Genomic DNA, 26,070 nt, shown 5'->3' with positions numbered 1-26,070 from the left:
CTCGTTATCTCTAGCTTGCTTGCTAGCATATATATACCTGCCCCTGGAAATTTCCACTACATGCATCTGACGAAGTGGGTATTCACCCACGAAAGCTCATGCTCCAAAACGTCTGTTAGTCTATAAGGTGCCACAGGATTCTCTGCTGCAAGTGCATAATATGTTGCTCTGGGGCAGGCCACAGTCTGGGTTCCAACACAGATGCCTTTCTTCTTCCATGGTCCATTCATCTCCTATGTCTGGTTGAGTTCCTCTTATTCTGAAGGTACTCAGGAAGCTGAAAAGAGACAAACCAATATTAATTCCGATTGCATCGGTATGGCCAAGAAAATGTTGGTTCATGGACCTATATCAGCTTTCTGTCTGGTCGCCGATAACTTTACCACTGATGGAGTATCTTCTGTCTAAGAACCACGACAAGATTCTACATCCCAACCTCCATTGTCTCCACCTTACAGCATAGATCATTTCTCGTTGAATTCCGATGAAAAATTGTGCTCCTGAGGGGTTCAGACATATTGATGAATAGCAGAAAATAATCCATTAGACTAAGAGCAACATACTCCACAAAATGGAAGAAATTTTTGATCGGGGTGCAATTTCAACAGCCACACCCTAAATTTATGCCTAAAGCATAACCATTGCATGAAGAAAACTATTAATTTGCCAGTGTTTCCCTCCCCCTCCCCCCCCCAAGCTCCACTCTTCTAAAGCTGAAGAAATACTTCATTTTCATGGAGCAATGCTCCAGTAGCTGATATCTGCAAGGAAGTGACATGGTCACCTGTACATACTTGTTCTGCTTACTATACCATCAGTCAGGCCTCTTATAATGATGCAGCTTTGGCAAGTTCATGTTACAGTCTCTGTTCAGATGATTCAGAGTCCCTCCACCTACAAGGGAACTGCTGGTGAGTCACCTGCTGTGGAATATATATGTGCACAATCCCTCAGAGTTTCAGAAAAAAGTTACTTACACATAGAGTAAGTGTGATTCTTCAACATACATTTTACATTGCACATACATGTATTCCATGACCCTCCCAGCTTCCCTGTTACATTGAACATTACATGTGGCAGAGCAAAGGCACAATGAGGGAAGTGGTGACCACACCTCTTTTATGCCCTTGCCTGAGAGCATGAGAAGAGCAGGAGCACATGTATCTTCTAGTTGCACTGCAGGCAGAAATCTGACTCAAGTGCATTGGGCGCACGAACACTTGCTGTGGAATGTATATGTGCACAACATATTGAAGAACAACAGTTACCGTGCAGATAAATAACCGTTTTTTACCTTCATTTTAACTTGACACATGAACTCTTTAAGGCAATCTGAACACAACACCCTTACCTATGTAGGGACTGCTGATACTTAGGTATTTGAATTAGTTGTACCTTTGCCCTAATGTTGTTACACAGAATAATAGGTTTGTTTTCACGTTTATCTGTGTTTACTGCTGTTTTTTAATCATTAACATGGATTACATTATTTCTATTTTAGTCCTCCTCGACCTCTGACCAACATGAATGACACCATGGTTACCCATATGTCCTCCGGAGCACCCACTCCAACAAAAAGGTAGCTATACCTCACTAAATTTACTGTTTACATCTTTGCAAGAGGTATAAATAGAATGAATTTTGTGTCACTGTTAGTGTTCTCACTTGTTTCAAATGCTACTGCAGCTGCTCCGTGTGTGTCTGAGGTTCATAAAAAAGGGCTTGATTGCCACTGCTGCTTTTTGATCTCTTTAAAGAGCTATTTTCTTGTATTGAATAATGTTTACTACAGAAATATGACTGAACTAGCTGATGCTAAAGTTTTATGGAGGGTTTTCCTCCAAAGCCGTTCAGAAAGACAGGTCTTGCTGTTTTATTGCCTTTGTTAATGCTTGTTCTTCACACAAAGTAGAAACCAAGTGCGTAGTTTCTTTTGAGATTCCTGAAGCCTGATCTACATGGAGTGGTTAGTTCATATTGTGTGACGCACAGTGGTTAGTGTGCAATATGTAAGCTGTACTAATAGCGTGCACACAGGACAGCTGTGCACTACTGAGCAGATGATGTGGCTGTAGCAGCGGCTCCTCCAGCAGCAGCAGAGAAGGAGGACAAGGAGGACGAGGAGAACACTGAGCAGCTGCTATTTCACAAGCTCTTCTTGCTGCAGCTTCACAGCACTGTTTTTGGGCTTGGGAAATCAGCATCAATTGATGAGAGAAGATAGTTCTGCAGACCTGGAATGATCAGCAGAATTTGGTGGCAGAATTTCAGGATGATTGTGATGGGGCATCTGCCCCACACTGGCCTATAAAGGGTTATTAGAGCCCAAGGGAGGCTGCACAAAAGGAGCGAGGAGCAGCCAATTAAGGCTGGGTTGGCCCATACAAGAAGAACTGCAGAGCAGAGCTGCTTCAGTCATTCCCTGAACCTTGAAGAGGGAGGAGGACTGGCTGCCTTGCAGCCTGAAGGCAGCAAACACCCTGGACAGAGCAGTGCTACAGGCAGAGACTGGGGATGCTAAAGACAGTCCCTGGTGGGCTGCAGGGATCTGCAGGCTGAGCCCTGAAGCAAGGGCAATGAGGGTGCTGAGGCCACAGGGAAATGGGCCAGGGAGATCTACTGAGGAGTCGGAGGGGATGCAGCAAGTGGCAGCCATCTACAGAATCCCTGGGCCAGGACGAGATTCTCCCCTCCCACCTTGCCACTGAGGAAGTGGCCAAGTGGCTGCAGTAGCCACTGAGGGAAATGGCTGGACAGCGGACTGCGATACTGTCCCCTGGAAGTGGAGGAGCACAGAATGCAGCGCAACTGGAGGGCTGTGTCCTGAAGAGGACTCTGCAGTCCTTGGAGTGATGTGGGTCTTGGAGCAGAAGTGACAGCGGCTGGACATCACCAGAAGAGGGTGCACTGGTGAACAGAGCTAATCCCCAGGACAGCCAGCAGGAGGCACCCTAGTGGTAAGTGAACCCCATCACAATGGTGAAGACAACCTTTTTGAGATCAGTACTGAACTAGCCCTGGAGGCGCAGCAGCACCGACCAGCATGCAGTGCCCCATACCCATTGAGAAGCATGTCACCATTGCCAACTGGAAGCCAACCACCCCCAAATGTTACCTGTCTATGGCCAGCCAATTTGGCATTGGGAGATCACTGGTAGGTCCGTTGTGAGGCAGGTGTATGATGTCATGCATAAGGTACCATTGTATTAGTTTTTAAAGCTTGGTGATGCTCAGGAGATTTTTTGATGGCATTGTATGCATGGGGTTCCTAAACTGGGCTGCGGTAATTGATGGGACCCATGTCCCACACACCAGGGCTCAGCGTTTATAAACAGAAAGGAGTATTTCTACATGGTTGCTCCGAGGCCCAGTTGACCACCGTGACATGTTCACAAACATAAATGCAGGGTGGTGTGGAAAGGTCCACAATGCTAGGATCTTTCAGACTGCTTCTCTCTTTACTTTAAAGAGACCACTATGAACATTAATGGTGTGGAGAATGCTCTGGTTATCCTGGGAGACCTGGTTTATCCGCTGCTTCACTGGCTAATGAAGCAATTCACAGACCACTTGGACAGGAGGAAGGAACTGTTTAACTAGTGCCTCAGTATGACAGTGGAGTGTGTATTTGGCGATCTGAAAAGAAGATTTCAGAATGGTAGCCATGTTGGTTTGTATCAGCAAAAACAACGAGGAATCCTCGTGGCCCCTTAGACTCTAACAAATTTATTTGGGCATAAGCTTTTGTGGGCCAAAGCCCACTTCATCAGATGCATGCAGTGGAAGAAAGCGGCTCTCTTTATGAGCTAACTTGCCTAGGATTATAGCTACATGTTGTATTTTGCAAAATAGCTGTGAGAGTAAAGGAGAAAGCCTTAACAGTGGATGGGAGACAGAGTGGCGGAGACTTGCTCAGCAATTTAAGCAGCCAGTTGAAAATGGAAACAGCCATGGCAATATTATTAGGGATGCATATTGCTCTTCAGGCCTGAAAATGTGCAGCTGTACATCCAGCTATTATCCCAGAGAGTAGTGGGGAGAATGGATTGTGAGCGTTGGAGTGTCTTTTATGGGTGGTAGAAGTGGCACATTATGTACTCCTTATTTTATCATGTCTGTGCTTGTGTACCATGCTGTCACAGATCCCGAGCCTGCCCCAGCTTTTAAACAGTCCCTAGCAGGAACCGCTTCAGTATGCCAGACCCCCAAGGGGCCCAACTCTTCCTTTAGGGTAGGACATAGCCTCAATGCCTCTGAGACTGAGCTTCTGGGCTCCAGTACTCCTGCTTTGTACAGTGTGTTCTGCCCGTGCAGTCCAGGGATCAATGCACCTCCGCAAGGATATTCAGTGTTACCAGACAGCCTTTTCGAAACAGAGCAGGATTTATCATCCAACTGGAACACAGCTCTGGGAAGTGGCAGAGAAATAAACATGAAGATGTAGTCCATTCTGGCCAAGCAAGCTCTCCTCACAGCTACGCTACAGTGGAATCCATTTTTGGTTCTCTCTCCCTCTCTCTTTGGCAATCCCAAGTGAGAGCTGCTGTCTCTCTCCCAAAAGCCTCTTATCCCGGTCGCATGAGACCTTTCATGCTGAGTTCACGCATCCTGCCTGCTGGAGTTTCCCATATATAAGTGTCAGTTGTTCAGTCCTTATATCTCCCATTGTCTTTGAGGAGCCTTCATCAATATGGGTCAGTTTCAGTCAGTACTTAATGACGCATTCATTCCATCCCAGTTAGTAATGTAAGACAATACCTTATGTTTCCTGTTCTGCCCCAAGAGCAGCTTTTTAACCTTTTGCACCCAGTCGGTAGCAATGCAAAGTACAGAGGGAAACAAAGGCTCACATAGGAATCCTAAAAACATTACAGAAAATTCCCACTTTGTCACACATGCATTACCAAGTCCTTTTGAATTCATTTGAAAGGTTTTTATTATTAAAAACAATTTGTTATGTAACAACCAAATATAAATGTCTAATTAAAGTAATGACACACAGCGTTAAAGTGACACATTGCAGTGGAAGGCAGCACACAACAACAGCAGGCTGCAATTCACAGGTGACTATACATCTGCCTCTGTCTCTTCTTGTTCTTCTGCCTTCTGGTGTGGAGGCTCAACGTTCCAGATGTGTTACAGGGCATGAAAGAGCTGAGCTCTCAGGGGCAATTGTTCTTGCTGCCCTGAGCTTCAGCTTGGGAGAGGAGTGGTATCTGGGAGCACAACTGTAAGATTTCATTGAGGAAACATATGCTGGTATTCCCAGTACTCTGTATTGCCCAGGGGTTGCAGAATGTGACTGGGTCCTGGCTGAGGGCACTGGAATGTCTGTGTGCTGCATCAGAGCATTCTGAGGTTATGTTGCCTCCAGCAGTTGCCACTGCATTACCCTTTCTCTACAGTGACTTTTGCCATGGCTATGCTGTCTCTGGCCACTGCAGCACTTTCTCTGATATTTCTCAGATCCAGTCTCCAGCTTGCTATTGTTTTCAAGTTTGGGGGAAGTCTGCAGTGAGGTGTGCAAACATTTCCTCTTTAATTTTCCAGTTCTTCCCCCTCAGCTTAGCAAGCTGCTCAGACCTTGATAAAGGCTTTGTCTTTGAGGGTCTGGCCACTGCGGACACTGTGGCTGCAGGAATAGGGAAGAAAAAACCAGGAGTTATTGTTCATATGGAATACATGAGGCGAGCAACCCTCTGTGGTGAAAGAACAGGTTCAGGACTATTTAGAAAAGCTGGACATGCACAAGTCCATGGGGCTGGATGCACTGCATCCAAGGGTGCTGAGGGAGTTGGCAGATGTGATTCCAGAGCCATTGGCTGTTATTTTTGAAAACTCGTGGCGATTGAGGGAGGTCCTGGATGATTGGAAAAAGACAAATATAGTGCCCATATTTAAAAAAGAGAAAGAGAACCCGAGGAATTAGAGACCGGTCAGCCTAACTCCAGTCCCTGGCAAAATCATGCAGCCGGTCCTCAAGGAATCCATTTTGAAGCACTTGGAGGAGAGGAAGGTGATCAGGAACAGTCAATATGGATTCACCAAGGCCAAGTCATGTCTGACCAACCTGATTGCCTTCTATGGGGAGATAACTGGCTCTGTGGATGAGGGGAAAGCAGTGGATGTGATATATCTTGACTTTAGCAAAGCTTTTGATACGGTCTCCCACAGTATTCTTGCCAGCAAGTTTAAAAAGTACAGATTGCATGAATGGACTATAAGGTGGTGTGGCAGAGCTCTGATCTTGTCCCTGTGGATCCCGTACTTCCAGATGGTTTACGCTAGCCTCAGAGGTTGCGACCCTCCACGTAGCCCTTCTCTCTCTAGGGCCAGGGTTACAGTCTACTGAGCCCTTTTCATCATAAGCCAGTGAGGAGGTTGGTGAGAGAACTCCCACAGTCTCTGTCATCTCTACGGGCTTATTCCAGAACAGTTTAGACTCCTGTCCTAACAGAGGCCTGACTTCCCCTCCCAGGAGATGTTCCTGTAGTGGTGAGTTGCGGGGAACCTGGGCCCACCCTCTACTCTGGGTTCTGGCCCAAGGACCCTAATGGCAGCAGCTGTTGGCAGTTGAACTTTCACCACCAGAGCTGCTACATTCCCCTGGGCCACTTCCCCACAGCTCCCCAGCTTCTCTCTCTCAATGCCTTCTTCACTCTTATTTTAGGGCTTGAGGGTGTCTTCATTACCCAGCCCTTCAGTCGCGCTTCCTCTCCTCTGGCTCCCTGGCTCTCCTCGGCCTGACCGGAGTAAGCCCTTTTATAGTATCAGAAGGGCCTTAATTAGAGTCAGGTGTTCACATTAGCTTAACGGCCTCACCTGACTCTTTGCAGGCTAATTGGAGTCATGTGTCCACCCTAGCCTGGAGCAGCCCCTGCTCTGGTCAGTCAGGGAACAGAAAATTGCTTATCCAGTGGCCAGTAAATTTGCCTTCTACTACTCTGCTGTACCCAACTGGCCTGGGTCTATCACAGTGAATAGAAAGCTGGCTAGATTGTCAGGCTCAATGGGTAGTGGTCAATGACTCAATGTCTAGTTGGCAGCCAATATCAAGCAGAATGCCCCAGGGGTTGGTCCTGAGGCCGGTTTTGTTCAACATTGTTATTAATGATCTGGATAATGGTGTTAATTGCACCCTCAGCAAGTTTGCAGATGACACTAAACTGGAGGGAGAGGTAGATACAGTGGAGGGTAGGGATAGGGTCCAGAGTGACCTAGACAAATAGGAGGATTGGACCAAAATAAATCTGATGAGGTTCAACAAGGACAAGTGCAGAGTCCTGCACTTAGGAAGAAAGAATCCCATGCACCGCTACAGTCTGGGGACTGAGCGGCTAAACAGCAGTTCTGCAGAAAAGGACCTGGGGATTACAGTGAACATTGCCAGCAGATCAAGGGAAGTGATTATTCCTCTCTATTAGGCACTGGTGAGGCCACATCTGGAGTATTGCGTCCAGTTTTGGTCCCCCCATGACAGAAGGGGTGTGAACAAATTGGAAAGAGTCCAGTGGAGGGCAACAAAAATGATCAGGGGGTTGGGGCACATGACTTATGAGGAGAGGCTGAGGGAACTGCAATTGTTTAGTGTGAAGAAAAGAAGAGTGAGGAGAGATTTAATAGCAGCCTTCAACTACCTCAAGGGGGGTTCCAAAGAGGATAGAGCTCGGCTGTTCTCAGTGGTGGCAGATGACAGAACAAGCAGCAATGGTTTCAAGTTGCACTGAGGGAGGTCTAGGTTGGATATTAGGAAACACTATTTCATTAGGAGGGTGGTGACGTACTGGAATGGGTTACCGAGGGAGGTGGTGGAATCTCCATCCTGAGAGGTTTTTAAGGCCTGACTTGACAAGGTCTTGGTTGGGATGTTTTAGTTGGTTTTGGTCCTGCTTTGAGCAGGGGATTGGACTAGATACCTCCTGAGGTCTCTTCCAACCCTAATATTCTATGATTTTATGATATTCCAGAGAGGCTGTGGTAGCATTTTAACATGTATTTCTTGTTTCTGCTCCCTGAGATTCTTCCCAGACTTGGGAGAACCTCAGAGGTGGTAAGGAGTGTGTGCAGGGGGTCTAGCTTGGGACTTTGGGGTTTGTAGATGTGCCTTGAAAGCTGTGAGGTTTTGGGGATCATGGTCTCAGTTTGGCCTTGCAGTTTAAGCTGTGCCTTGGAGATTCTTATGTGGTGTCGGAAGGGTCAATGGAGGGGCTCTGGGGGCAAACTGGATCGTAATCCTATCTGTGTTGATAACGTTACACTGAGGTGGGTGACTAGGAGGCAGAGAATGACCTTAATCAGAAAGACAAAGGGCAGGCCAGAGGGACAAGGTGTGAAGTTACTCACCAAGATGGTCCCTCTCTCTCTGCCAGAAGCTCTTCATGGGAGTTGTAAGCTATCTCGGGGAGCAAACAACTGCACAGCTATCCCACGTAACATTTGGATCAAAACTGAGCAATTTCTCAGTCTTAAGATTCTGCTTTATCTCCCCTGTAGACATGCTGAAATTGCAGAGAAAAATAGATGGGGTTCTGCACTGAGTGTTCAAAGCCTCAACTTAGTCTGTTTCTGTGTAACCCTATCAGAAGCCATTAGGAGTTGCACAGCTACGCTATCCCCAGGGTAAACACATTTTCCTGTTATGAGGCATATATACCTCAGCAACAAGCTGTAGTCTTAGAGCTTTTGCAGCATGCAATACCCATAGCTACCTCATGGAAATGGAGAATACTAACCAAATTTTTTATCTTCCAGCCACTATCTCAATAAACTGTTGAATTTCACACAACTGAATATTTTCATTATTTGAATATGCTGTGGGAGGCAGGCTGGGGTAGAGGCTCTTATGTCTCATGAGGTTGTGGCTGTGCTCTGTTTCTGGCTGTTGTTTTGGGGCAGGAGGGTGGGTGTTTGCCGAGCAGGATAGATGAGTGGTAAGAAAAGGGAAATAGGTAGATGGGGTATGTGCCTTCCATGGCATAGGCTTGTAAACAGTCGATAGTCAGGACTTTTAGCATGAGACAGAAGCTGATTGCCCAGCAGGTCCATCTGCCATTTCTAAAATGTGAATGGCAGATTGTGAACCAATGAAGGGGAACAGTGTGGGCTGAGGGAGAGAAGTGGGGGCTGAAGACTGGGAAAGGCTCAAAGCTCACATCTGCCAACTACTTAAATAACTCCTCTCCCTCCCAGGCATTTATCCCTCTGATGTATTTTGAGAGCAGTCATATCTCCCCACAGTCTTCTTTTGGTTAGGTTAAACAAGCCAAGCTCTTTGAGTCTCCTCTCATAAAGTAGGTTTTCCATTCCTCAGATCATCCTAGTAGTCATTCTCTGCACCTGTTCCAGTTTGAATTCATCTTTCTTAAAAAACGGGAGATCAGAATTGTGCACAGTATTCCAGATGAGATCTCACAAACGCCTTGTATAATGGTGCTACTACTTCCCAGTCTACTGGAAATACCTCATCTGATGCATCCTAGGACTGCAGTAACTTTTTTCACATCCACATCACATTGGCGGCTCCTAGTCATGCTGTGATCAGCCAATGAACCCAGATCTGTCTTCTCCTCTGTTGCTTCCAACTGATAAGGCCCCAGCTTATAGCAAAAATTCTTGTGGTTAGTCCCAAAATGTATGACTTTGCACTATTAAATTACATCCCATTTCTATTACTCCAGTTTACAAGATCATCCAGATCTTCTTGTATGATATTCCGGCCCTCCTCCATATTGGCAATACCTCCCAACTTTGTGTCATCCACAAATTTTTTTAGCGCACTCTTACTTTTTGTGCCAAGGTCAGTAATGAAAATGTTCAATCAGATTGGTCCTAAAGCCAGTCCCTGAGGAACTCCACTAATAACCTCTATCCAGTCTGACAGTTCATCTTTCAGTATGATCCTTTGCAGTCACCCCTTTCTCCCAGATGTTCTAAAGGCTACTGGAGTATATTACCATAATGCTGATCTACTGGAATCTGGGTGTAAATGGCACTGTGCCAGACTTTAAACAGGAGAAAGGTCATCTGGTCAACTTGACCCCAGAGTAGTGGAGGTCACACAGGTAAATAGTTCTTCTTCAAGTGATGTCCCTGTGGGTGCTCCACTTCACGCAATTGTGTGCCCCTGCGCCTCTAGTTGAAGAATTTCAACAACAGTGTCCGGCTGGGCCCCCCGTGCACTCTCCCCATCTCATGCCGTCAGTGGTGGTTAACTAGCGCTATGCAGCCAACCCCACCGTCCATTCCTTCTCTGCCACAGAGAACCTTGTGAGAACTCTGAAATCGAGGGGAGGACGCTGGGTAGCAGAGAACCCACAGGGACACACATCTCAAAGAACCTCAGTTACTGCACAAGGTGAGTAATTTTCCCTTCTTCGAGTGATGTCCCTGTTTGTCGGATAGTAGTTAGAGGACTGCAAAATTAGTGCATGGAAGCACTTCATGTACCCAAACAACAGACAACACTAACTCAATTTGCATCCGATTTAGTACACTTTGAAAGAGAACTCCAGAGCCCATGATAAATGTGGAGTTAGTGCACTCTAAGGAATTGATCATGTGTATGGAGGCATTTTCAGACCAGACTAAGCCCCTGTGAAGACAAACCCTGAGTCTAAAGATCATTCAAATTTGAGCTAAGTTGGGATTTCTGTTCACTAGCTTTATATTTGTAAATTAATGTATGCATGTGCATATGCAGACACACTCAGAAAATCAGTTGATCATGTATTTGTTTCTTTTGTTCTTCTTGAAGTATGTTTTGCCAGTACATGAGAGTCTCCAATGAATCAGTTTCCTACTTGTCCAAAGCTATATATCAATTAATATTCCCTGCAGGGAATGAGAAACTAAACTTAAAAGGATCTTCATATATTTTATTGACGAGGTATATGAAAGAGGCAAGGAAAATCCCTCAGGTCACTGCTGTAACCTAATTTCCAGCAGCAATCACTCAGACAAAACAATACAACCCCCCGAGTAGTTCTTTTCTGCTTTCCAGGAGAAAATAAGTGTGTTGCTGTTGTACCTCTGAACTAGCTACATTGAAATTACATCAGTATTTATTTGTCTAAATAATTGACTCTTGTAGTTTTCACAAACACTGTATAAAACATTATTTGACTTCAGTAAGGATACTTTTTGCTGAGCAAAGGCTTTGCGAGAGTAGACTTGTCCCTGAGCCTATGCTTTGCAGACAAACTCAGGTAGACAGTCCTTAGAGCAAGAGTGGCCAGACTGTAGTCAGTGAAGTTTTCTCACTTAACTGGGTTTCAGGTTACTTTGTTGACAAGATCACTTGATCCAGCGTGAGCAGTGGTAGAATCTGTTCCCAGTGAAAAAATACTGCAACTTATCTTCAAAAAGTCATGGAAGATGGGAGAGATTCCAGAGGACTAGAAAAGGGCAAATCTAGTGCCAATCTATAAAAAGGGAAATAAGGACAACCCAGAGAATTGCAGACCAGTCAACTTAACTTCAGTACCCAGAAAGATAATGAAGCAAATAATTAAGCAACCAGTTTGCAAACACCTAGAAGATAATAAGGTGATAAGTAACAGCATGGATTTGTCAAGAACAAATCATGTCAAACCAACGTAATAGCTTTCTTTGACAGAATAACAAACCTTGTGGATTGGGGGAAGCAGTAGATATGGTATGTCTTGACTTTAGTAAGGTTTTTGATACCATCTTCTATGACCATCTCATAAACAAACTAGGGAAATACAGCTTCGATGGAGCTACTATAAGGTGGGCGCATAACTGATTGGAAAACCATTCCCAGAGAGTAGTTATCAGTGGTTCACAGTCAAGTTGGAAGGGCATAACAAGTGGGGTCCCGCAGGGATCGGTTCTGGTTCCAGTTCTGTTCAATATCTTCATCAGTGATTTAGAAAATGGTATAGAGAGTACACTTATAAAGTTTGCAGACAATATCAAGCTGGGAGGGGTTGCAAGTGCATTGGAGGATAAATTTAAAAATCAAAATGATCTGGACAAAGTGGAGAAATGATCTGAAGTAAATAGGGTCAAATTCAATAAAGACAAATGAAAAGTATTCCACGTAGGAAGGAACAATCAGATGCATAGTGGATCACAAGCTAAATATGAGTCAAACAGTGTAACACTGTTGCAAAAAAAAGCAACCATCACTCTGGAACATATTAGCAAGACATGAGTATTAGTGTTGTAAGCAAGACACAAGAAATAATTCTTCCGCTCTACTCCATGCTGATTAGGCCTCAACTGGAGTACTGTGTGCAGTTCTGGGCATCACATTTTGGGAAGGATGTGGAGAAATTGGAGAAGGTCCAGAGAAGAGCAACAAACATTATTAAAGTTCTAGAAAACATGATCTAATAAACCAAAGTGTGGTCAAGCAATGGCCTTATATAATTTATCAGCAGTGAAGGAGGGCAAGAATTTAAGAATGGTAATAACAAAAACATTTAGTCCGTGCTGTACTTACCCTCTTACAGAGGGGTTAGTCTCTTGAAAAAGGGCCTAACAATCTCTTGGCATAGATAATCTATCCAACTTTTGCCCCAGCCTGAACCTCTCGTATATGGTGAAGTTTATTGAGACGGTTGTAGGAAGCTGTAGAGATATCCAGCATCTTCTTGTCACTGAGCACAACCTGTATTGTTTTAGGCCTTGGTATAGTATGTCAGCAGGTACTGTTGGTACTGATTGATTTCTAATGCTGGATGAGGATCAGGAGTCTATGCTTATTATTTTACATCTGCCTTTGATGCAGTAGTGTTGAAATGCCTGAAGACCCAGGCAGGGGTCAGTGGCCACTTTTGAGTGACTCCAGTCCTTTATTTCGGAAAGAGAGTAGGATTAGGAGTTAGTCATCTCTTCCAAAGACTCACTTATGTGACTTTCTACAGAATTCTCTCTATTGACTCCTTGTCAACATATATATATATATATAAAGTTTCTGGGAGGTGGGAGCTAGTGTTTTCACTATTCTTGTGACACACAGCTTTAATTCTAGTCAGAATGACATATCCTGTCTCCAGTAGAGATTGGGGCATGGCCAGCTGGTGAAACACAATCCAGATAACATTGAGTGAGTGTTTACAGGCTGGAAGAAAAAGACAAAGGAAATTATATCTGATCTTATTATATGATTTGGAAATTGCTGCTAGCACTGAATGCAGCAGTCTGTTTTATTAAGTGATGTTTCATTTACTGATTTAGTTACCATCATCTGTACTAGCTGCAGGGTGATTTCCTGGCAAATTTCAAGGTATGTTTTCTGATATATAAACCCTTAAACAATGTTGGGTTCTATTTGTCTGAGAGAATACCTCTTCCTTTGTTTGACACTTTGGCAGTTACAATAATATGGGTTCAAGATTTGTGTTAAGAGCTCCTGCTATAACCAGGTGGGGGCTGGAGACATGATGCTCCAAATGAGGAGACTGGGGCTCTGAAAGTCACTTTCTTCCCTTGCTATCAGTCTGCGATTTGGAGTTAGAACACATGAGACGACATTGAGTTAGAGGATTGGGCCAAAAGAAATCTGATGATTCAACAAGACAGAGTGCAGAGTCGCGCAGTTAGGATGTGAAGAATCCATGCACTTGCTACAGGCTAGGGACCCGAATGCTGGGCAGCAGTTTTTTTTTTTTTTGTTTTTTTTTGTTGTTTTTTAGTTTTGTTTTTTTTTTTTGTTTTTTTTTTTTTTTTTAGTTTTTTTTTTGTTTTGCGTTTTTTTTGTTTTTTTTTCAGTTTTTTTTGAGTTTTTGTTTTTGTTCTTTGTTTTTTTTTTGTGTTTTTTGTTTGTTTGGTTTTTTTTGTTTTGGTTTTTTTTTTTGTTTTTTTTTATTGGTTTTGTGTTTTTTGTTTTTTTTTTTTTTGTTTTATTTTGTTTTGTTTTATGTTTTTTTTTTTGTTCTGGCGAAAGAGGACCTATGAGGTTACAGTGGATAAAGCTGGATATGAGTCAGCAGTGTGCCCTTGTGCCAAGAAAGCTAACGGCATTTTGGGCTGTATAAGTAGGGGCACTGCAACAGATCAAGGGACGGATCATTCACCTCTATTTGGCATTGGTGAGGCCTCATCTGGATACTGTGTCCAGTTTGGGCCCACACACAAGAAGGATGTGGAAAAATTGGGAAGAGTCCAGCAAGGGCAACAAAAATGATTCGGGGCTGGAGCACATGACTTATGAGGAGAGTCTGAGAGAACTGGGATTGTTAAGTCTGCAGAAGAGAAGAGTGAGAGGGGATTTGATAGCTGCTTTCAACTACCTGAAAGGGGGTTCCAAAGAGGTTGGATCTAGACTGTTCTCAGTGGCGGCAGATAAGAGAACAAGGAACAATGGTCTCAAGTTGCAGTGGGAGAGGTTTAGGTTGGATATTAGGAAACACTATTTCACTAGGAGCGTGGTGAAGCACTGGAATGGGTTACTTAGGGAGGTGGTGAAATCTCCATTCTTAGAAGTTTAAGGTCAGGCTTGACAAAGCCCTGGCTGGGATGATTTAGTTGGGGATTGGTCCTGCTTTGAGCAGGGGGTTGGACTAGATGACCTCCTGAGATCCCCTCCAACCCTGATATTCTATGATTCTATGAATCTCCCTCCACCAGTGAGATGCACCTCACACCCACACTGAGAAAGTGGTAGGAGGCCCCCTCCCACACCTCCACGAGTTAAAGTGGGAAGCTCAGCAGTCTCATTCTCTCCCGCTTCCTCTTGGCAGTGGAGCGGAGACTGCAGCTGCTCTTCCACTGCCTGAGCTACCATTAGATCCAGACACACATAAGCTTTACTTAAAGAAAGACGTTATAGGTCTGAGTGGGGGATATTATTACAGGGAAGTGGGGCAAAGAGTTGGACTTCCCCATTTAGCTCTGAATGTAGTGAGATTTCTGCAGGTTATATATTTTTAGGAGTGGTAACAAGTTGTGTGATGTCATTGGTTTCTGATGGCTGCATCCGTCCCTCTGTGCTGGTATTGTTAAAAGGAAAGAGGGGAGAGAAAGACATCCCAGAGTTTGCGCAAAGCTTTTTAACTCTTTCAAGCTACAGTACTGTTTATTCTGGGGTTGGGAGAGAGATCTTCTGCTTTATTTTGTCTTGTTGCTGCTATCAGGAACAGGGAAGTAGCCTCTACCGAAGAATCATAGAATTGTAGGACTGGGAGGGACCTCCAGAGGTCTTCTAGTCCAGTCCCCTGCACTCAGGGCAGGACTAAGTATTATCTAGATCATCCCTGATGGGTGTTTGTCTAACCTGCTCTTAAAAATCCCTAATGATGGAGATTCCACAACCTCCCTGGGCAATTTATTCCAGTGCTTATTACAAACAAGAATGCCTTGTTTATAATAAGAATCCAGAAATTTAATATATTTTTAAAGTCTTAGCTGAATTTATTTATAAATTGAAGATTGAAAAAAACCCTCATCATACAGTACCACTCAGTGCACAGTTCTTATATGAGCTGCTGTATCAGTTTCACCCTCCACATCTCCGGCATCCGCTAGGGCAAAGGCCAGTATCCAGAGTGGAAATGAACTTTTCTGACTGTAGGATTTCTCTAACCATATCTTGCATTAGGCAAGGACCATTACTTCAGTCAGGTTAGATAGTCTTTTCTATTAAGCAAGAGTTTTTGCAACAGAGGTTTATCCAGACTGGGTTGCTTATGTTGGTTAATCTTCACCTTGGAATTTTCTGACATCTGAGTACTCCACTTTGCAGCTTTAACATTTTTTCTTTTTTTAATTTAATTTCCTAGATTAAAAAAAAGAAAAATATCTGTAATGTGGATATTAATGTTAGACAGCAGTAGAACCCTCTCTGTTACACAAGATGTGTACTGAGCGAAATAAGGGCTACTCCTAATATGGTACAGAATAAGGGCATTTGAAAAGCAAATACTTAAACGACCTTGACTAAAAGATGTTGCTATACATGCCAACAAAACAGAGTATTCATATTTTATCTCAGACAAGTGCAGACCCTTATATTGCAGAAATCATTCTCTGATTTCTACAGCCAAGGAGCCTTCCAGGACAGTCGGGAGTGATTCTGTCTTTTCTATCAGACTAAATTTCCTTTAGTTGATTTATTAAGGTAACTCTGGCCATAGCTGTGGTCTTGCTGTCCTGGACAACCTGGATCATCCTTCCTTCAAGAATTCTACTCCCAGGGACCAACAATACTCAACTAGGATAATGACATTTCAAATTTTGTTAATTTTTTTTTATACCCCACAAACACCAAGTGGTTTTCTCACAACCATGGTAGAGTGTAGCCAACACAATACCTTTTACATAGGTGTTATAGAAATTAAATATATAATGGGATTTTACTCTTTCTAGTGTAGAAAATGGGGTGGGGTTCTCCACTGAGCCCCAAAGTATTTGCACACACATTATCACTGAAACATCCATAAAACTGTTACTGTCTACAATGAAATTATTTTTCCAACTTAAATGATAAAGAATAAAAGGAGATAGGGTCACCTTACTGCACAGCATCCAAACAACTCCCCTCTCTTTCACCTTCAAGGTCCTTGAGTGTGTACTGCTGCCTCTGTTTCCTCTCTTCCAGCTCTTTCCTGGATAGTCTGCAGTTTGTCTTGTGTCCACTGCACTTCACCAAGATTTCTCTTACCAAGGTCACTAATTATCTGCTATTGGCAGTGCCAGGGTCTCATTTCTGTCTTTATTTATTTGTCCTTATCCTCTTCTCCTGCTGCTTTCAGTACCACTGATTCCTGTCCTCCCAGGGCTTTTGCAGATCTGTGCTTGACTGACTGTCATCCAACCTTCTCATCAACCTTTGGGAGACCACCCTACCTCAACTCTTCATTGAAGTACTTCAGAGCTCTGTTATTAATATTGTCCTCTTTTGCATTCTAACCCGGGGTAATCACATTTTTTTTCCTGACTTCAGTTACTTTTTCTACACTGATAATTCCCAAATGTGCCTCTCTCCCACTTTTTCCCCACATCTACATGTCTCTGAGTTCTCCTCCTGGATGTCCAGTTGTCAACTTCAGCTGAACATGACTGAAACTGAACTCTTCATCTTCCACTCAAACACATGTGTACACCCTTCCTCCTTTCTTCCTTCCCTCCCGCCCTTTATCACTGTTTACAATTCTATCATTCTTCCTTTTATCCTAGTGTGATATTTCACTCCTCCCACATTGTTGTTGCTTATGTTCTGATATCACCTAAATGCCTCAGTCAGAACCAGAGCCCAGTTGTGCTAGGTGAGAGACAATTCCTGCCATGAAGAATTGACAATTCTAGTTGAAGATAAGATGCAGCAAATAAATATGACGAGCAATAGGAGGAAAGGGCAGGGAAGGATGAGGGTACTAGTCATATTAATTATTTGTATTACTGTAGTACATAGGAGCCCTAGTTGTGGACGAGGTACCCCATTGTGCTAGGCATGGTACAAACACAGAACAAAAGGGAAGGCCTTGCCCCGAAGACCTTACAGTCTAAGCTCTAAATCAAGAAAACAAATGGATACAGCCAGACAGATGTGGGAGTACAAGGAAACAGTCAGACGATATTGGTCAGCATGATGGGCAGTGGTCTCAGCATACCAGCAGCCTAACTGTTGTGATTTTTTTTTTTTAGGCATCACAGAAAAGAAGAGTTTTGTGGCAGGTTTTAGAGGGTAATGAGTTAGTTTTGCAGATGTTCATAGAGAGGGGCACGAAGGGCAGCATGGGAAAAAGCATAAAGGTGCTTGTTTGAAAATGTAACAGGAGGGGAATGGAGGCTAGGGCTGGTCAGAAACGATAGCAAATGAGAGACGACTGGTAGAATGGGAATAAGCATGTGAAGGGCTTTGGGAGCATAATTCATATACATGATCGAACAAGGTTCAACACTAAATTGTTAGTTTTTAAAATACAGTGTGGCCACCTTTGAAATACTTTTAATACATATGAATGTTTATTTTTAATGTGGGTGTGTTTTTGTTATTTTAGGGGGTTATGACACTGGGGAAAGGGATATGAGGAAGGTTGGAACAGGAAAGGTAAGAGAGAAGAGTGTGGAAAATGGGGAGAAGAAAGGTCAGGAAGACAAAAGCAAAAGGAATAATCAGGGATATTAATTCAGTACTGCAAATGTGTGCTAAGCATCCATAATTTAGGACTCATATCAAAGGTTAAATGTGTGAGTTTCAAAAAATCCTTTTTCTCACATCTGCGCTTCTCTTTGAGTTCTCCTCCTGGATGTCCAGCCACCAACTTCACCTGAGCATGACTAAAATCGAGCTCTTCAGCTTACTCTCAAACACACATGTGCACATCCACCAATGCTGCCAGTGTTGATGTCCTTCGGCTTCTGCAGGACTCCTGTGGGGTTTAAAGCTCAGACTTCTGCAGCTTGACGCTGGTAATAGTGGAGGCTACATGGTAAGGGTGTGTGGGAGCATCCACTGAGACCTGGTGTTCTCCTGGTGTTCTGGGTAGGGTAAGAGACAGAGGAGGGGATAGGAGCCTGACTGGCTGCCTTGCATCCTTGTTGCTACAGCTGCTCTGGGAATTCTAGGCAAGCAGAGGACATTAGAGCAGACTGTTACCTAATCTTGCTACTACTTACTTTAATCATGTCTCCCAACTGTGTCCCTGTTCCCAAAACGTTGGTTTATATTTGTCATCTCTCAGCTCAACTACTGCAATTGTCTTTAATGGCTTCTTCAGTTCTCAGATGATGTCCTTCACATCTATGTAGTATGCTGTTGTTGAAGTATATTTCTCACTTATTGTTCCAGTAGTGCCTTCCTCCTACCCCTGAGATGCTTCATTGGCTTCCCATTCCCTTTCTCATCACAGTGAAACGCCATATCCCCATTTTGTATACTTTTATGGTTCCTTTTTGCCTACATCCCTTCCCTAGTTTCCGGGTAGTCTCCTGCCCTCAGCTCTGTTGTATTAATTTAGATGGAATAAAGGGCCCAAAGAATCAAAGATGTTAACAGGACCCTGCAACTGTCCAATATTAAGAAGGTTCAGGGTTTGGTGTACAGAAAGTTTAACCTGCTTACTACCATGGCAAACACCATTCAAATTGTTTTTAATCTTTTATTAAAGATACACAAAAAAGGGAAAAACAGTTAAAGCATTTGAAATATAAAGTAATAAGTGAGGCTTTTATTTTGACAACATCCCATGTTCCCTTTCCCTTTCGCTGTGGATAGTTTTTAGAAGGAAAAACCTCCTTTTTTGGCTATCTTTAGGTGGTATGAAAGATGGCAATAACTGCTCTTTTGGAGGAAAGAGAAAAAGTTAGTTGAGTTGGGCTGAAGCTGCTGTTATTGCTGCTGTTGTTAAAGTCCTATTCCATTTCCTAGGTGACAAAGCAAAAGAAACACCCACAAGAGGTGGTTTTTTGCAACAGAAAGCTTCAAAAACAGACTCCAAGGAGAAACTGTTGAACTTGAATTAATATGCAAATTAGACACTATCATCTTAGGCCTAAATAGAGACTGGGAATGGCTGAGCCATTACACACATTGAATCTATTTCCCCATGTTAAGTATCCTCACACCTTCTAGTCAAACTGTCTTAAATGGGCTATCTTGATTATCCCTGCAAAAGCTTTTTTTTCTCCTGCTGACAATAGCTCATCTTAATTAATTAGCCTCTTAGAGTTAGTAGGGGAACCCCCACCTTTTCATGTCCTCCGTATGTGTGTGTATATATATCTCCTCACTATATGTTCCATTCTGTGCATCCGATGAAGTGGGCTGTAGCCCACAAAAGCTTATGCTCAAATAAATTTGTTAGTCTCTAAGGTGCCACAAGTACTTGTGTTCTTTCTACCCCCAAGACGGGCGAGAAAAGAACAGCAAAGGGAGAAAATGCAGCTTCTGTCTCTGGCATTGATTCTCACTTGCAACCTCGTTGCTGCAAAAACACAGGCACAGCATGTGGCCTTATCAGCCACCCTGAGACCTGACAAACTTGTACCAGTGTTGGACTGTTTAGGCAGGGCCAGCTCTACTGTTTTTGCCGCCCCAAGCAGTGCGCCGAATTGCCGCCGCAGACGGCAGGGGGCAGTCCGTGTGCCATTAGGGCAGCACGCGCATTTCCATGGCAGCGGCAATTCGCTGCAAACCAAATCAGCCAGACAAAGAGGACTTTGGTCTCACCCAACTGGCTAACCACAAGTCACACAAGCAATTCCCTTAGACACTCCCGTTTCCCAGTATCACCACCAGTGCCACTTGTTATGGGGAAAAATGGTTATGAAAACCAACACCCCAATAAAAGAAAAAGGTTCCCTTGATCCCAAAGAATCAAGCCCCAAAACCAGGTCAATATACAAATCAGATCTTACCCATAAATCATGCTGTTGCCAATCCTTTAGAATCTAAAATCTAAAGATTTATTCATAAAAGAAAAAAGATATAGATGAGAGCAAGAATTGGTTAAGTAGAATCAATTACACACAGTAATGGCAAAGTTCTTGGTTCAGGCTTGTAGCAGCAATAGAATAAACTGCAGGTTCAAATCAGGTCTCTGGAATACATTCCCCTCTGGGATGAGTCATCAGTCCTTTGTGTAGAGCTTCCATTTGTAGCAAAGTCCCTCCAGAGGTAAGAAGCAGGATTGAAGACAAGACGGAGATGAGGCATCAGCCTTTTATAGTATTTTCCAGGTGTAAGAACCTCTTTGTTCTTACTGAGGAAAATTACAGCAAAATGGAGTCTGGAGTCACATGGGCAAGTTCCTGCATACTTTGCTGAGTTACAAGGTGTATCTGCCTTCTCTCAGTGGGTCAGTTGTAGGTCCTTAATGGGCCATCAAGCAGCCTAGGCAGAGCTAACACCAACCTGTCTGGGACGTTTCCCAGAAGCATAGCATAAGTTTGAAGTACAGACAGAGCCAATATTCATAACTTCAGCTAAAAAATGATACAGACAGACAGACAGCATAATCATAACCAGCAACCCATAACCGGGTCTTAGACACCTTATATGATCCCCTTTACATAAGATTTGGTGCCACTGCAGGACCTTGGTTGCAACCATGTTCTGTATGGTCCCAGATTATGTCAATAATGTCACACCTTCATGCTAGGCTCTTCCAACTTTAAATTACATTTTTTAAAAGAGCCAAGAAACAGCACAGCTAAGCACCACCTCACCTTTTTAGTCACAGCATCACATTGGGAGCTCATGTTCAGCTGATTATTTACCATGACACCCAGATCTTTTTCAGAGTCACTTGATGGTGATTTTGGATTGAGTTCCTTCTCTTCCATCTCACCATGCAATCTCAGTGTCCACTGGGGCTAAGACTGCACCCGGAATGCCCCTCCTGAAGGCATAGATAGCAGAGTGGACCAAACTGTCCCTCAGTTCCTATTTGTTATATGGGGAGTAAGAGTGAACCCCTGCAATGTCCACTTCTCTGCTAGGGGTGTGTGTGTGTGTACGTACATTTTAGGTGGAGTTGTTAGTATATTTTTTCTCTTTTTCGCTCATACGCCTTTTAAAAAAATTAAAACTTTTTATTACACCTGCCTCTGCCCTATTTTTGCAGCTTCCTTTTTATTTTCAAGAGGCCCGGTATTCAGTTACTTCAGACCTTTTAGAATCTATAAACGTGGGATATCCTATTCAGTTTCAGTCACTTTCTACCCCCCTTCTTCATCCTTTTTCAGCGATCCCTCTCAGGAGAGACGGTGAAAGCAATAGTGACTTCCCTTCTAAAGCCCAGAGCACTGAAAGCACTGAAAATGCCTCTGGGATTCACTAGGAAAGGTTTTACCCACATTGTTTTCTAATCCTGCAGAAGAAAAGGGGTTGGCACCCAGCCCTTTGATCTTTCAGCAGAACCAAGTGCTTGGCAGCCATAGCAGCTCACATGAGGAGAGAAGGGATTCAGGTTTGTCCATGCTTTGATCGTTGGTTCATTCAAGGAAGAAGATTTCCAGGGATGATGATGTCTCAGTTGAGGTTTACAAGTAATCCCATGCACATTTATCTTTCTCAGACCCCTAGATCTTTTTCTGGCCTATACACTTTATTTCCACTCACCTTGAATGCTACCTTGAAAATCTCATTGCCTTTAATCCTCGTCCACCCTGATTTCATGCCATTTTGCTTGACCGATATACATCTCAAAATATATGCCAAAGAGCTCATAGAATCAAAACATTTCTCCCAACAAAAGAGGGCATGGAGTTGTTAAAGAAACTCATCATGAGAGAGAGCAGCTGTGTGTGACAGACTACTCTGATCTTACAATATTTCTAAACATGACAACCACCCAGGCCAAATTTTTCAAATTGAATATCCAAAATTAGGAAAAGAGGGAATGTCAAAAAAGGATGAAGTACTTTCTGATAATTCCTTGGTCCTAGGTTTTCTCTTCTCTTGTATTACCACATCCCCTCATCCCCTTGGTGGGTATGCAGTTTACATTATTTCTTGAACAAGGGGGGAGGGATAGCTCAGTGGTTTGAGCATTGGCCTGCTAAACCCAGCGTGGTGAGCTCAGTCCTTGAGGGGCCACTTAGGGATCTGGGGCAAAATCAGTACTTGGTCTTACTAGTTAAGACAAGGGGCTGGACTCAATGACCTTTCAGGGTCCCTTCCAGTTCTATGAGATAGATATATCTCCATATGTTTATGGGGCGGGGGGGAGGGATAGCTCAGTGGTTTGAGCATTGGCCTGCTAAACCCAGGGTTGTAAATTCAATCCTTGAGGGGGCCACTTAGGGATCTGGGGCAAAATTGGTCCTGCTACTGAAAGCAGGGGGCTGGACTCAATGACCTTTCAAGGTCCCTTCCAGTTCTAGGAGATTGGTAGATCTCCAATTATTAATTAATAACTGTTTTTAACCATTGCTTTGGAGTCTCCTGCCTTGCAGGGGGTGGGCAGGCTAGTGGTACATATGGAACATGTCAGACAGAATTTTTGTTTCTCAGTCAGTTGTCTTACTGTTGTCTATTAGAATATTTACCCTGCAAGATGGGAGCAAAGGCAGATTATGCTAAAAGGAATTCCTCATAGCTAAACTCACAAACTTTGGCCCAGTGGTTATGAGTTGTGAGTACCAAACAGTTTGGTCAATATATTGTTTCTTCAAAATAATACTTTTTAAAAGTAAGAGGGTATGACCTAAAGCACCTTCTAGTCACATCCTGTCTTTCCATAAAATATACCTTGTGAGGTATTATTTGAAAAGTAATGACTCGCTGGTCAATAGTATCATGATGCACATGTAGCAACATTATATGTACCATTATGAATTCACCCGTATGACATTACTTGCTAAAAACCAGACAGCCCTGCCTAGACAAAAGTTGTTAAATAGGCCTGTCCTCACAAAGTAATGTGGGTTTACCTCCGTTTACATGTAAGTAGTAAACAAGACCATCTAAACAGAATGGGGGGAGATGGCAGGAAACAAAACAATTTTATTTCAGCAAACGTAAGTGAGGGAAGAGACAGCATGAAGTTTGCTTCACCTCCAAACTCAGTGATGCCTTCCTCACAGCTTGAATGAACTTCACTTTGGGGGGTATTCTTCAGAAGAATCTATTGGACTATAAAAGAAAGGGGCAGAGAACCCCAAGTGATTTCTCTTTCACCAAAGAAGACAAAGGAACTGGCACCTTTGGGCTTCTGGAGGAGATCCTGACTGAGGAGGGGGCAGTCACCATCTTGTTGGAAGACTGGTTGAGAAGAGCCATCTTGAACAAAGCCTTGAACCAAACCTTTCTAGGTTACATATTAGATATTTAGATGTGTGTTTTCACTTTTATTTGCTTGTGGCCATTTCTAGATTTCTCTCTTACACTTGAACTCACTTAAAATCCTATCTTCTTTTGTTAATAAATTTGTTTTCCCATTAAGCTAACCAGCAGGACTATCTTTGTACTAAAGTCAATGTTAATGTGGGGTTTGCCTTCTCGAAGGAGCAGACAAGTCTTGTTAATCCTCTGAATGTTGCAGGAGAGGGCCGGACAGATCAGAGCACATGGGTCTGGGGAAGTTCAGGACTGACAGTATATTGGGGTCACCTGCTAACATTAACCAAGTCTGGTAAAGACAAAAGTGTGTCTGTGATAACTGCTGGCGAGCTGTTGGATTCAGAGTGGTTGAATCAGAGCTGTACAGCATACAAAACACAAAGTGTATGCTGGCTGTGTTTATGTCCCAGACAGGGAGCCACAAGTAGCAGAAGCATTTTGGGGCACTCAGGGTTCTATTAGCAGCAGTGACACAACCTCTCATTGGTCTAAATTGCACCCCAGAACTTGACAGAGGGACATAAAAGCTACTTTTCAATTAAGAGTGCCTGAGACATGTTGTTACATTCTAGGTATTTTAAAGGCACATTGAAGAATGCAGTCAAAGCATGTTGCTCATTTGGGGAGGGATGATATTTTGAGCTTGACATCACCTCCTGAAGACTCAGAGCTGCTGTTTGTGTTGGAGTTGAATTTTTGCCTTTAGTCAGGCATTCCTTAAACCAAGTATTGTGTTTAATTGCTGTTAGATTAAGCCAAAGTTATGCAGGTATGCCGCTTATAATGTCATGACAAGATGACAGCTGCCTCTGGAGAGTTAGGAATAAAATGAAACATAGAACATGTATGAAGTTATTTGCTGAAGGGGAGCTAGCCAACTTTTCTTATTGCTTTTTAGTTTACACTCCATTGTTTTGAATATCCTTTATCAAAACTTAATAAACTTTTCTTCCCTGCTGATGTTCTCTGTTTGGCAAAGGTACTTTGCGATATTTCTGAGGAAGCAGAACCTAACTTGGTGATTGGGGTCTTGTTTACCTTTGGTATAAATCTTAACATCATTAATGACTTCAGGAGCAATGTTCACAGCTGTGCATTAGCTGTTGTTGTTGGCTGCAGTACTAGTAAGGAAGCTTCCATGTTTTCTTTTTTTTCTCTCATGAATATTATGAGTAGATTCACACATGCTCAGTAGCTGCGTGCTAGAATTTGGCAGCTACATTTTCCATTGAGTCTATCTGCCAAAGGTTGTAGGAGCTGAGCTGGACTTTCCCTGGAATTTCTGCTCTCGACTGCTGCAAGTCACTGTGGTACAAGGCACAAGAGCTCAGAGCAGGCAGACTTCCCTTTGCTCTCAGTGCTCCACTTGCTGGTGTCCAGACAGCACAGAAGAGGAAGCATCCTGACTCAGATGCAGCGGGAAGAAAAGTGGGGAGAGGGGTAGACTGGAGAAGAGAGTAGATTGGTACAAGGAACTGGAGCTGTGGCAGGGAGTGACTGGGACTGGCTGGGAAAGGAGACTGGACAAGGAGGCGGGGGGTTGGAAGTGTGGGATGAAGAGCCAAGGGTGAGTGAGAGAAGACAGAGTAGGACAGGCTTGAAGGGATGGACAGAAGGGTTGCGTGGAAAGACCTGTGACTAAGGGACGAGAATGGGATGAGGAGACAGGTGGGGAGAGATAGGACTTCTCAACTGTGTTGTGAAAATAAATTCATTCATGTTTGAGAAGCGCTCGGATACTGTGGTGACAAGTGCCAAAGAAAAGTCTGTGAGGAAATGAGTCATTCTTCATTCAAAGCCGGGTTTGAGTGGTGTGCTGTAAATGAGGGATAGGGCTACGCTTTAAACAATGAGGATAAAACAAAATATTGAAGAGAGAATTTTTCAATGGCCACTGGCCGTCCTATGCACATGAATGAAGTGGACGGGGGTACCATGGAAAAAATAGTATGTGATCATGTAATTAAAGCCCGTATCATAATGCCTGTATATATATATATACACAGACCTCTACCTCGATGTATTGTTGTCCTTGGGAGCCAAAAAATCTTATAGGTAAAACCGTGTTGTATTGAACTTGCTTTGATCCACCAGAGTGCGCAGCCCTGCCCCCCGGAGCACTCCTTTACTGTGTTATATCCAAATTCGTATTATATCGGGTGGCGTTATATCAAGGTAGTGGTGTATATAGTGTGACAGACCCAGGCCAGTGGGGTACAGGAGTCTGGTAGAGGGCAAATATACTGGTCACTGGATGAGTAGTTTTCTGTTCCCTGAGTGACCAGAGCAGGGGCTGCACTAGAGTAATCAGGAACCTG

The 26,070-nt window shown here is 43.5% G+C and overlaps 1 protein-coding gene across 13 annotated transcripts in view; it reads left to right on the top strand.

The window, feature by feature from the left end:
* Positions 1-26,070, top strand: part of DTNB (dystrobrevin beta) — a 409,923-nt gene that overhangs the window by 233,641 nt on the left and 150,212 nt on the right. For all 13 annotated transcript variants that reach the window (XM_032762373.2, XM_032762370.2, XM_075063546.1 and 10 more), the window contains one exon: positions 1,502-1,579. In XM_032762373.2, coding sequence (XP_032618264.1) covers positions 1,502-1,579 — 78 coding nt within the window. The remainder of the gene's footprint in view (positions 1-1,501; positions 1,580-26,070) is intronic.

This window comes from Chelonoidis abingdonii, chromosome 3 (genome assembly GCF_003597395.2).
Source record: "Chelonoidis abingdonii isolate Lonesome George chromosome 3, CheloAbing_2.0, whole genome shotgun sequence".
Classification (NCBI taxonomy): domain Eukaryota; kingdom Metazoa; phylum Chordata; order Testudines; family Testudinidae; genus Chelonoidis; species Chelonoidis abingdonii.
Note: the sequence above shows the minus strand (reverse complement) of the source record. Positions and strands in the feature narration are given on the sequence as shown.